Source organism: Hippoglossus stenolepis, chromosome 17, assembly GCF_022539355.2.
Source record: "Hippoglossus stenolepis isolate QCI-W04-F060 chromosome 17, HSTE1.2, whole genome shotgun sequence".
NCBI lineage: Eukaryota > Metazoa > Chordata > Actinopteri > Pleuronectiformes > Pleuronectidae > Hippoglossus > Hippoglossus stenolepis.
The window spans coordinates 10,092,552-10,105,943 of NC_061499.1; the positions used below are offsets into that span (position 1 = coordinate 10,092,552).

Here is a 13,392-nt window from a genome sequence, read left to right on the forward strand (position 1 = left end):
GTTTTGAGGCAATTTAATTTGAAACAAGTCAGAGCCCTCAAGTCAAGTATGGTAACGAACGTAACGTAACGTAACGTAACGTAACGTGAAGTAACTAAAAGTAACGAAAACTTACTAAAACTAACGAAAAGTAACGAAAAGTAACGAAAAGTAACAAAGTAACGAAAAGTAACTAAAAGTACAAAAGTAACTAAAAGTGCAAAAGTAACTAAAAAGTAACTAAAAGTGCAAAAGTAACTAAAAAGTAACTAAAAAAACAGAAGATATAAAGATATATAAACTACCTCGGTATATATGATTTCATCACACGGTGTGACCGTGGCGTGGCATCAAAGTTTGATTACACGCCATCAAAACATGAGGTTCTGTATCTCGGACATATTTGGTCCCGAGTTGCGTGTGCTCGGTCCCGTTCAGTGCGACAACGTAGCCCTAGTTAGGGTTAGGGTTGTAATTAGGGTTAGGCAAGTAGTCACTTTGGTAAATGCAAGTATGTCTCCAGGAAATCAATGTAAGTCTATGTAATGTCATCTGAAGTCATGAAGACATGACTGTGTGTGTGTGTGTTGGGGGGGGGAGCACTCCACACACACTCCCACCTCCCCCTGCACAGATAGCTTGTCAAAGGCAAGGGCAAGGGCAGGCGTAAGTGCCGCTCCACTCTATATCACCCCCGCCACATCCATCACAACTTCACTCAAAATCGTGGCGACAAACTATCCCAGAAGCCAGTGTTATTTCTGGCTTTACAGTGCGGCCGCCGCTGCTTCTGCTGAATATTTGAGGGCTGACAGTTATTTAGAGGTTTGCAAGGTAAGGGAAAAACCTTCTAAGCAAGAATATTTTGTCTTCTCATCACTTTGAAAGGACGAGGGATGGAGCCAGGTATGCTGGGATTTGGGGGTGAGGTTATGGTGTGAGGGGGAAAGGATTATGAAATGTGTGGCAGCTTAAAGATACTGACGAGCTGAAACTTAACTTGTGTAAGGAAGATTGAGTTTCCCACAGAGGTAATTATGTTTTGCGGCTTTTTCCATCTTAAATAACAAAGATGCTAGTAAAGGCTAGCAAGAACATGGGTTTACTCAGTATTACATAAGGTATCCTCAGCTGGAGATTTAGTCATCCATGAGGTTTGGGGAAGAATGGTCAAAAAGGATGCAGAATGTAATTCTTTAACATTAAGAGGAGACTTATTATGCTCATATTCATGTTCATAATTTAAATGTGGGTTATTACTTGAAAAGTTTAACTTGCTCCTATGTTCAGAAAACATCCCTTTCCCTCAGTGTCCATTGCTGCAGCTCCTCTTTCAGCTTCTGTCTGAAACACTTTTAGCTCGTGTCTCTTTAAGCCTTGAAGGCTGAGTGTTACTTATTGTCTCACGTCAACTTCAGTCCACTTGTAAAATTACTTGCATTCCCCTTTAAGAACAGACCTGATAGTAGAAAAGTATGTTATTTATGGGTGCAAAAAAACAAAAACAGAACGTGACCAAACACTTTGTAACAAAGCCTGACAGGTTTTATTTTCTCTCTCATAAATAACACTGAACAAGCATCGTACAGCGATAAATATCAATATTTATACACTGTAAAATTCTCTCTATTACAAAATACAGTATATGTGTAATGCACTTGATACAGATGGGGAAGTATTGCATTTCATAGCACCAAACGGGACCCTTTAAAGTTCATGATCTCATACTGTAGTCCCCTGTAAGAGGACAGGTGTGCAGTTACGTCCCAGACCCAGATTCAGGGTCTTGTGTGGGTGCCTATGAAATATACTTCCCTCAGGAATCAGTTGTTGCATAACTAGATCTAAGTTAAATAGAGCCCACCTAGAAAGAACCAAAGCCTCTGCTGTAAAAACTGCTCGTTTTTCCAAAATCTTTTTTCTGGTCGAGAAGCTGAAATATTATGAAGCGTGCCCGCGGTGGCCGATCAAGTTTCCCGTTTTTATATTTTCGAATCAAACACGGTGTAACGTCCACTTCTCTCCCACTTCTGAGCGGAACAGCTGCACGATTCACACTTTATTTGGAGAGTAGGTACAGTCCACTGCTGTCAGATGAAAACCTTGTGCATTTATATTTTCCCATTTAAACTAATTTCCATGCCTTTAAAAGTGAGGAGACGAGAGTATATTTCACGAAGCCCGCAGCCATAAAAACATGCTCTCGTCTCTCTCTCTCCGTAAACGTTCAATTCAAGTAGGACGCTGGAAAAATGCTCAGGTGCAATTAGCAAGATTTTCATGTAACAGGAGTGGGAGGTTGATCGCAATTATTAAGTGATCAGCGGGCTAAGTGACTCTCCGAACAAAGCGTTGAGAAGCTGAACAGGCTGTTCTGATCTCAGAGGTGGCGTCTCACTTCCACGTCTTAGTCAACGCAGAGATGTCCGTCAGAGGCAGGAGGAGGTAAAAGGCAGGTCGAACATTGGAACGTGGGAATGTTGAAACTCAATCTTACAGAGGAACGTGAATCGACCAACGAATCAAATGCAGTTGACAAATATGTCTGGAACTTTGGATGCGAACGGCAACTCCTCAACAATTGGCTGAAGATCTTATTGGTAGGACTTCTATCTGATTAAAAATTTTTTTTTTTTGCTCTTGACTTTCAAACATTATTGCTAAATTCAGACAGGAAGGGGCCCTTTCAACCAACATATAGCATGAGAATAACTTGACATCTTTTCAGACCGACAGCATGGAATGTGGGCAAACATTAACTCTGACTTAAAAAAAAACAACAACATGCATAACATAAAAATTCAAAACAAAAAAGAATTTTGAACCGATGTAGGGACATAAAAATGGATATTTCATATAGGAGCCCTTTATATTCCTCAATCAAATTTTGACTGGGGAGCAGCATCACAATAATTGATGTAAAAATAAAAAAGTATCATCACATTCATCACTTTAGTGTTTGATTGTCAGCTTCTGAGACCCATGTTCCATCTCCTGACCAAACAAACCCCTTCCCACTTTAACTTATCTTTATGAAAATAATGTTGTCGTGGACTGTGCATACGAATATGCACGATGAGAGTATGTTGATGTGTCATCAAGAGAATAAACATTAGGATTCTTCACAGGTCATTTCTATCATTTTCAACATTATTAAGTAATAAAATAAAGTCATAAGTCACACAGCCTCAGCTCAGGTGGAGCCAGTGTTACAATGTCTAATAAACTTTATCAAATTATGGCACATAGAAAATAACAGCCTCTTTATCTCATCAAGCTTACTCCTCTTATGTAAGTAAAACCCCCAAAAAACAGCTGTGTGTTATTTTGTCATGCATGACATTTCATCTCTGATTAGTTTGGTTTCAGCACTGTAATATATGACATTCACACTTCATCACTGATGTATTGCACAGCATTGTCAAAACTATCTTAAGCAAAAACTATGTATTAAATTTTAAAAAAGCGAATGTAAAACCAAGGTAGTCATAACCTTTCAAAAGAAAGCACAGCCACATGCTCAGTTTCTGCAGCCGAGCATGTGGCTGTGCTGCTGAGGAGCTGCTCGCACTGTGCATTTCCACTTTCCTGCCAGACCCGTTCCTGAGTTTCCTGCTGTGAATTCTGCTCCCCTCTCCAGCTGCTGCTTCTCAAAACTGCAGAAGTGCTAAAATGATCTGCGGGCAGGGGGAGGCCAATTCAGCTGATGTGGTCATAAGCAAGTCAGAGAGGCCTGTAGGACTCACTGCTCCTCGCCCCGCGCCGTAGTCCAAAAATAAGACACTTCAAAATTAACTGGACTAAAAAGCCAAATTTTTACAAAAATATTATTAATGCCCTTATTATTTACATCATTCTAAATTAACACGGGACGTCGACAAATCCTAAAATATCCTGAAATTAAATGAAAACAGATGTAGTATGAGTTAAAGGTGCATAGGTTGGCATTCTTTTGACACTGAAAACAATTCCTTGGTTCTCTAGAAAGCTCCAGATTGCACATTCATAGTTTTAGCAGGCAGTTAATGCCAACAGTTTTTTTTTTTTTCACATGACTCACTCACTCATTCAGCCACTGCTGATTTCTCTTAAAATCCTAATTTCATTGACATCTCCTGTAACAGTAAATGTTAAGTACCTTGATGAAAATAATACAAATTAAAAATAAATTCCCACAATAATATACCTTGAATCTATTTTCATCAACAGCTTTTCTTCAAAGGCGCGTGGTCCCAATACAAAAAAAAAAAGATGTACCGACTGAATACGTACACTTGAGTTTTCTTCACATGGGTGAAGATGTACCACTCCACCACCAACAGGGTTTTGGGCCGTGTCTCAGACGGCTCCCTTCAGATCTGTCGTCTTACAGCTCAGTCATAGGAGCTACCACCTCATGTAGTTAATTGAGGGTCACACCACATTAACGCAGTTTCCACTTCCAGCTGTCGCCCTCTTGCTGCAGTAGCTGAAGCTGCTGTGATTGGTGGAGGACCCGTTCATGTGGGACGACTTCAGCTCCATCTGGCACGCGGCGAGGGCGGCGTTGAGCTCTACCTGAGCCCGGTGTACGACGTAGAACATCAGGCCGATGCTGATGACAATCTGCACAAGACAGGAATTCATGTTTTGAGCACAGTGTGGTGTGGTGAACTGGCCTGCCTCATGTTCTGAGGTGTTTCAAATATTTTGCTCCATCAATAAATATCCCTGTGGTATAAGGACAAAAATATTAGATTCACTTCTCTTGCTACCAGCTTCTCTAAAGCTCAATCACTGAGACCTCGTGTCTTGTTTGTTTAAACTGCACAAAAACTGAGGAGTAACATTCTTAATTTACCATAAATAGGGGGTTATGTTCCGGTCTATTTCTCAGCTGCGAGCAGTTGGCAGGCAGCCAGAGGACACTGGGATGGTAATGTTCCACAAAGGCGTATTTCCCGAAATGTGAAAACTAGTTGTTTACAGTGACATCATCAGCTGTTAAAAACTGAGCATGCAACCTTCCTTTCAATTTTCAAAATCTATTGACCGAGGACAAGTCATGTCATGTTCAGTTCTGCATGAGACACTGATACCTTGAGCAGACCCTTGACCTTTGAACGTCACAGAGAAGCCTCCCTGTTCCCTGAACACTTGTGGGGGTTAAATGAAGCTGAGCAGGTGGTGGGGATGCAGTGACAACTTGACCTTTGGAACCAGATAGAATTGTGGGTATAGTTTGCACAAGTTAATAGTGTTTAAAATTCGCACTCTGGCAGTTTACGTAAACTAAATATTTAAGGAGGAAACTTTTGCACTGGGTTTTGCACAGTGGGACACAGTGTGAGAGGATTGGTTGACATGATCTATGTATATTAGGAAGCAAAGAAAATACACCGATCAATCAACACCTTATCTTTTCCCGGTGACAGCATACCAGTTTGACACAACAATGCTGCTCACATGTTGTTCTTAGAACGGTCGAACAGGTATTACAGCATATTGTTATCTTTACTCTATCTGCAACAACTCACCTGCAGGGTGAACACAAAGTAGCCGCTGATGCTCTGCTCAGCGATGACGTCCTCCATGGTGCGGAGCGTGGTGCCCAGGTAGGAGTTGAGGAGCTGGGTGGGCAACAGACCCACAGAGGAAGCCACCAGGTAGTTTGGCAAGGACACATCTGTGATCTTGAGACGGAAGCAGCGATAACAAACAGGTTTACAATTGAGATAAAATCACATGATTTAAGCACTTTGATTGACATGCAAACATGACAGTCAGCTATTACACATTCATATTTAGGATCAGGGTTGAGGACTTTTGCGAGCATTTTGACATTTTCATGGATTTCGGAGGGAATAATTCATGGATCTTGATGATAAAAGAATCTGGCACATTCAGGGAACTGATGTTTATGAGTGTGAGCAATCTGGTGCAGCTTGATTGAATTTAAGGGGACTGTTGGGGGAGGCATGTCCTCCACTGTGGACCTTTCTACTTTCATTTATAAAAACACATTTAAAATTACTAGATATTGATTTTTATTTGGATCTGCACCAAACTGCAGATACATACACACATACACACACAGACACACACCTGCTAACTAACACAGACGAAGATATAACCTCTTCGGCGGAGCTAACTACTGCAATGAATCCCGGGTAAATGAGTTAACACAGGCTTAGTTCAGGTCATCCTCATCTTTAACTTATGTTTGGCAGCCTCTACTCCTTGGGTGCATTATATTTGTATTCCTGATGACAGTGACAATCGTTTTAAACCATTTGACACAATTGTGTGACAAAATCATTCATTTTCAGCCAAATTAACCACAAACAATCTGAAACACAGATCCTCAGATTCTGGTTTAATTCCCTAAGACAAGCTGTCACACATCCAGCTCAGCGTATCATCTCATATCTCCAAACAGCCACCTACATACAAACAAGTGCATACGTCGCTGTCACCCTTGATCCCTTGATTAACTGATGACATAAGCTGATGCGTGTTTGTGCCGGCTGTGTGAGGATGTGACCTTGGCACTGTGACTAGGCTGTGGCTGATAGCAGCATGTCGGAGGCAAAAGGACAAGAAAACATTCATGCTAGATCCAATCCAAGTGTCTCCTCGCAGTGATAAAACCCAACCTCCACTCCTGTTATCACAACACGCACTGATAAGACCTTGACTTACAGCTCACAGGACACTGACATTAGCAAAACCTGGTTAATCTTTAGTTGTTTTTCCTCTACAAGCATTTTTAAACCCCAATGTGATCATGTAGCCGTCACTTCTACTTGAAACGTTAACACTGACGTGTCCACACTTTGTGTCAACACAGTCAAAACGCCTTCAGCCAATCTCTTGGCCCGGCATGTGAGCCTGTGAGAAATGCACAAGAAAAAAAAAAAAAGAAGGAATGCATTCTCTTTCTCTGAGCCGTCAACCCTTGAGTCGTGAAACACATGTCCTCTGAGGTCTCATCCCACCCAAGACATGGAGCAGCTGCGGCATGGGAAGGCTAGGAGTTGGTATTTGTATAACCACGCAAGAGAATTCCCACTGAACCTCCTGCTCGTTTCTGAACACTGTTTCAAGATAATCTGCAAAAACAAGGGCAAAAACAGCCCATCCTTGGCTTGACCTGATTTACTCAGAGCAGCAGTGATGCAGCTCTAAGTTTGTGCTTGTAAACAAAACAGTAAGTAGGGTATCTTGACTGCTTAGTAAATTTCAGGTTTGCTATTGTGATGCCATTTCCCCTTTTTTTTTTTAAATCGAGACACACAGGGAGTTTGTAAATCTGCACAAACATGTTTGACTGGAGTTACGAAGCAATTCATCACATGATAAATTCCCCAACTGCTTCGTTAGCTCATTATTATAACAGTAGAGCAATGGAGCCAGGTTGGCTCTGCAGTCATAAAGGTTATAACGCTGCAATGAGATAAAAATCATCCTTTATTATCCAATTACAGTTTTATAAAATACATGTGGGGATCTGAATATTTAGACCTCATCCTCACAGGATTCACAAATATTTTTTCCTGAGCTGTCCCTTTGTTTTGCTAACTGCTGCAGTATCTGTGTCGTTTTAGGTTACCTGCCATAATGTAGCATCGACCACTTCAGCAAAGGGAAGTGGGGGGCACAGTGAAATACGGCCTCACCGTGAAAGTGCTCACCAAGGGCAGAGAGAGAGAGAGACAACACATAACTCTACTTTGAGCCAGTACTCGCCCACGATTAGTTTCACCAATTATAGTGGGGGAATTAAGACCATAAAGATACAATATCAGCTCGGCGAAATAATTAAACTCCAGGTGAGATGGATTACAAGGTGTGCGAACTGAACCCTCTGAGCCAGGAAGTGATAATGTGGCAGAGGAGGCAGGTAGAGTGAGGGATTTAAATTATTAACTTGCTGGAGTTGAATAAACTCTCTGGCGAGGGCACCATTCTACTGTTTACCACTCCAGCTCAAAAGTTGAGTTTCTTCAACATAAGCCATCTTCGGTTTAGTTATAAACAATCTAGTATAATAAAATAAACACCAGTTTGTTGCAGAGACACGTGTATCTGAGTATATGACGGTCAATACATTACAGGAAATTGAGGAACAGAAAGGACACAGCAAGAAGTTTATTTTAACTATAAAGTATCCTGCATGTGACATTTCCTGGTAGCAAATGACATATTTAAAGGAACCTTCTGAAAAGTGTAATGTGAAATGATATTTTATTTTTTAAACTTATCAGTATCAGGCTAAACATCCTGTGGTGTTGAGGCTGTTGTTAGATTAACTTCACACTTATATAGACGCAAGACTCTCCCTATTCCACGCTTACACTATCTATAAAAGGCAACAATGCCCAAAAAATATCTTCACAAAATGTGGTGTGGAAATCAGGATTTGATGCGTGATATTTTAAAGCAACATTAGTTAATCGACTCACAACAAAAGAACCAAACATTTGATATGCCTTCATATCTATAAACTCCACAATGAGTCAAACTCAGACAAAGTGCACACACAAGTTTCAAATCACCAGCGGAAATATGACAAATTCAAACAAGAAACTTTGGAAGTTGGGATCATTTCCCATGAAGTGTGTGTTTGCTTTTCCCTGGAGATAATTACCATGAAAAGCTCAAAAGCAATTTGTATAAGACAGTAAATTAGCTTGTAATTAACAGTCTGAGTGATTGAGTGGCACCTATCACGCCAGTGAGGGTGATAACAGCTGGGCAGCGCTACATAACGTGTCTGTTCCTTTGACAAGTCATTTACACTTTTACAGAGTGGAACAGAAAGATCAATGTTCAGCCCTGAGTCACACTATATAGATATTTTAACCTTTGCTCTCAGAGCTATGTTCCAACACGGAGCCTGCGGTAAAAACCAAAGACAAACAGAGCCTGTTTAAGTCATTCAGGCAAGGAAAAAACTCTGCTAGACGTGTTAGTCCTGTTTCCAAAAAATAAATCTCTTTTACAGTTTAACTGCTGCCCACACTGTGGAAATAATACAGAGGAATCATTCATTTGTATTTCAATCTTGGAACTGCAATATGATCCTAAATTTAATTCACAGTTCTATCCCCAGTGGCCCAAAAACAACTTGTGGGGGAAAATGCTTTTTTTAACAAGTTTCTTTGACTTTCTATTTAATGCATGTAGCATTGGAATCCAAGATGCTTCTCAGATAGCAGTGACTCAGACAATGTACTCGTACGGCAAAGTGCCTGTGGTGCTGCTTGCACCCACAGTCAGCTGATTCTGGGATGATCTCATATCACTGCTGCCAAATGACTATTTTCACTTATCTGAGGTGTTGTCATGTGATGTTCAATGTAAATTTAAAAAACCAAGGCTATTTCTTATATTATTATTCACCCCATAAACTGCATGTTAGCACTCTACTATTAATCATCATCATTCTGAACATCCAGTTCCATTAACATGTGATGCACCAACAATTATATCTAATACTGGATTTTAACATATAATTTGAGTGGTACTGTATGGAATATATTTATTCATTATATTCCCTCTTAATAACAATACAAGACAAAAAACATTTTGCAAAAGGCAGCTAATCAAGCTAGTGGTTTGTTTACCACAATTAATTTGGTGCGTCATCTCTCCTCACACAAATGTGATTCACAATTACTGATCAACAAAAATAGAAAACATCTCCACTCCAGTGCAAAGCCTGTAATAATCACGTAAAACAGACAATGTACGAGAGCAGCGCTGATGTTGTTTCCACCTCGTGCGTCTGAGAGTCAGACATGTCCTCATGGTATAATGGCATCCTGGAGACAGCAGGATGTACCACAGAGGCGGTAAATTAGCAGCTAGTCAGAGTGTTTGTGTACAGATTATGTCACCATCATAATTTCACACTTATACTAAATGCAGTCCCTAAACTTAACACGTGTGTAGTTGGGCTCTTGAAGATAGATGAAGTCTGACTCATGTGTATTAAGTAATCAAGTAGTAGAAGTAATAATGCAGTAAGGACTACTGCGTACTTCTGGGGCGGTACGTCAACATGATGGCCGCGGGCATCACAAACATTTATTTCAAATTTCTGTCTGTGCCACTCAACACTGTCTGGGATATTGTTGCTTTAGGTTGCTTTACACAGACAAATATTTATAATATTTTGCTTCCTAATGTATGTGGATGAGGACGGAACAAGATAACGGAGTAAAGTAAAACCTCTAGATACTATGGATTTAAAATATACTGGAATTAAATAAAAAATTGCAGAAATGATGCAACTCAAGGAATGTTTATTGTCTCGTGGTTATGGGAGTGTGTGCAGAGCTGTCAAAAGCCAAAGCTGAGCAGCCAATGAATCTCCAAGCTGCCGAGAAATGTCTTAACAAATCAGTCACCCCAGAAAACTGGTTTTGCAGCATGCAATTACTATGCTTGTGAAGCACACTTACGTCATCTCCTTTTCCTGCCTCGGGCCTGTGCATCAACTCCTCCACGCTTTGAGCTATGAATGCCTTTCAAGTTCCCCACTTTGCACACACTTCTGCATGTTTGTGCAACTGCTTTCCTTCCACACTATTTTAAATCCCTTCCCATCAAACATTTTTGCATAGACAATGGAATTATGTAGAAAACTGAAGCTCAGCGTAAAAGAAATGTAACCTCAAATAAAGAGAAGAAATCATTAATCCATTAACCTGAGAAATCATTAATTTGATGATGACTTTTAATCCAGTTGCTGTCAGACATGTCAGTGGTTGTAAAATGTGTGTTCTGTGTGGTATTTACGTAGGATAGAGTCCAACTTAACTCAAATAAACAGAACTTTGTACTTTTTGACCAAGTTGATCCTTGGACACATTTCCATGTTAGTTAAATTGTCGTGATTTTAAAGTTTTGGATGAAAGTTAAATTTGACCAGCCTCATATTTTAACTGCGAGTATTTATCTAGACTGACATGAAAGCCCTGTCAGATCTAATATTTGTATATACATGTATGTAGATATGTCATGTACAATAATGTACAGGTTTTATGAGTTCGTAGCCAAAACATTGTAGAAGCTATTTCACCTATTTTCTTGTGAATTTTTGTCTTTTTATTTCATTATTTAGTCTTTAACAAGCTTCTTACTGTTGTTAATGGGACAAGCTAACATAAGACAAATATATGATGGGAATTCCAACTCCATGTGAGAGGTGAGGTATCAATGAGTTGACTGTGAAGGGTAATCAGCCAGTATACATTATTCATGACACACATGAATGTCAAGGGCCTCAGGTTAAATGTAGCCGAGAGCGATACCCTGGAACTGCTCCGCTTTACACCAATCAGCAACAATATAAAGAAACAGTTTTAACTTTGTGGCGGATTTGTGTATTTTTTTAATTAGTCAAGCCATTAAAAATAAATGAAACTACAAAATTGCAGTTTGCTGTAGTTCACATGGTCAAATTTACTTGAATGAAAATAAAATGCTGACCATTTAAGATTATGTAAAAATCATCAAGTTTTGAACTAAAATTGCTCTAAATATGCAAACCCAAATTATGCAATAAAACAGCAATACTTCAAACTGAAAAAATAATTCATGTCCTTAGGCGACAATAGATTCATTTTTAATCGAAACACTTCCTCTGCCGACAAGTGAAATGGGGTTCCTTCCTCTGCGGGCAATACAGGAAGTATCACATGTAACCCCGCTTCTGGCTACATCGGATTTCCTGTGAGGCAGGTTGGCCTAACCGCAAGAAAATTATTTCTCTTTAAAATCAAATCCAGAATCTTGACTGGGAGTGATTTGTTGAGCCGTCCTCCAGTAGGTTAATGAGCTCTGCTCGTGGCGGGTCCACTGCTGTGAGTGGATGAGTTTATAATGGACACTGCAAAGACTGTCTAATGTCCTTCTGAAGGGAAAAGGAAACAGCTGACTGTGGTGTTTTTTCATACTCACCGAGAAAACTGCATTTTGAAGCCCAAAGGGAATGGGGGTGAGTCTCGCTAAGGCCACAACTTTCAGTCCACTTCCTCCCTCCACCACTCGTATGACAGCACTGAGCTGTTCACTGTTCCCAACCTTGTTCAGCACCCAGTCAGTCAGTAAGCGCTTGCAGACCAGGTGTGCCACAAAGGTCCCTATTAACACTCCCACCATGACCAGTCCCATGCCCAGCACAAAGCCGTAGAGGTAGCCAGCTGCCACATTAAGAACAATGTATCCCCATCCGCATGGGAACGACACAATAATCAAACCAACTATGAAGAGAAAGGCCCCGACGAGGCTGTCCAGGCTCTCCACCCAGAGCAGGAGGTCCTTGAGGTATTGGCGCACGAGGGCGACCGAGGAGAAGCACACGGCGGTCAGGATGCACGCCAGCAGGGCCCCCTTGAAGCAGAAGGTGGTGATGCAGCAGGGGTGTCTGAAGTCTCCCCCACCACCGGCGAAGCTCATCCCCCCAGGGTCACCGGTCACCTCCGGGTCACCGTCCGACTTCCCCACTCCGGCTCCTCTCTCATCGAAGGCGCTGCAGATCAGGATGTCGATTTTGTCACAGTCCTCTGTGGCAGTCCTCTGCAGCCAGCGGTTGAGCTGGATCTGAGCCTTGCCCACTGCATGCTTCACAAGCTTGGTGAGCAGCTGCACGGTCGTGGCCCCTGACACTGACATGTTGGCCCTCAGAGGAGCTCCGGGGGCAGCAGATGAAGGGTCCCACCTGGAGACAGCTGTGATGTTAAAGGTTTCAGTCAGTCTTCACAAACTTTATGTTGGAGATGGCTTCACTCTGCAACTGTGCAATGAGACACACACGTGAAATCCGTCACTGTCCTTGGCCATCACACGAGGTGTCCGCTTTAACCGTGTTTATCTGGGGTCCACCCGCGGGGCTACGTGCCGGTCCGACCACTTGAAAGAGCCACTTTTAACACCTCTGTCTGAGAAACTCGCCATGTTCAGAGTTGTTGTCCCCCCTCCTCTCCTCCTCCTCCTCGGCTTCAGGACAGATGATGGAGGCGGGGGTCAGGACAGCAGGACACGAGCTGCGAGGGCAAACAAATCCGACACGTCCCCGGACTGAGACCAGGAGCAAAACAAACACAAACTTTTTCCAGCAGCAGCAGCAGCAGCAGCAGCCACACGGAGCTAACGTCAAGCCACTAGCATGAATCCCAGCGAGGCTAACTTACTCCCGTTAGCTAACTAGCTCTCCGTGTGGATAAACTCCACGGCTGCAATGCACGGACTCGAGCGGGACCTTGCAGCTCCTGTGCACCCGGACAACAGAGCGGCGGGGTCGGGTGTGAGGACGCACTTGCTCGGGTCTCCGGTGGCGGGCTGTCGTGGCTCCTTCTCGCCGTCTCTCCTCCGCGCTGGAAGCCGCTGATCGGGCTCCTCGACCACTGTTTGTGTCCCAGAATG

The 13,392-nt window shown here is 42.0% G+C and overlaps 1 protein-coding gene across 1 annotated transcript; it reads right to left on the reverse strand.

Annotated features, from left to right (window-relative positions):
• Positions 1-1,502: 1,502 nt before the first annotated feature.
• tmem64 (transmembrane protein 64) lies at positions 1,503-13,392 on the reverse strand. The gene is made up of 3 exons (XM_035183266.2): positions 11,929-13,392; positions 5,496-5,651; positions 1,503-4,584 (listed from the first exon to the last, which is right to left on the reverse strand). Exons 1-3 carry the CDS (start codon positions 12,640-12,642, stop codon positions 4,393-4,395), a joined length of 1,062 nt encoding a protein of 353 aa, XP_035039157.1. The 5' UTR covers positions 12,643-13,392; the 3' UTR covers positions 1,503-4,392.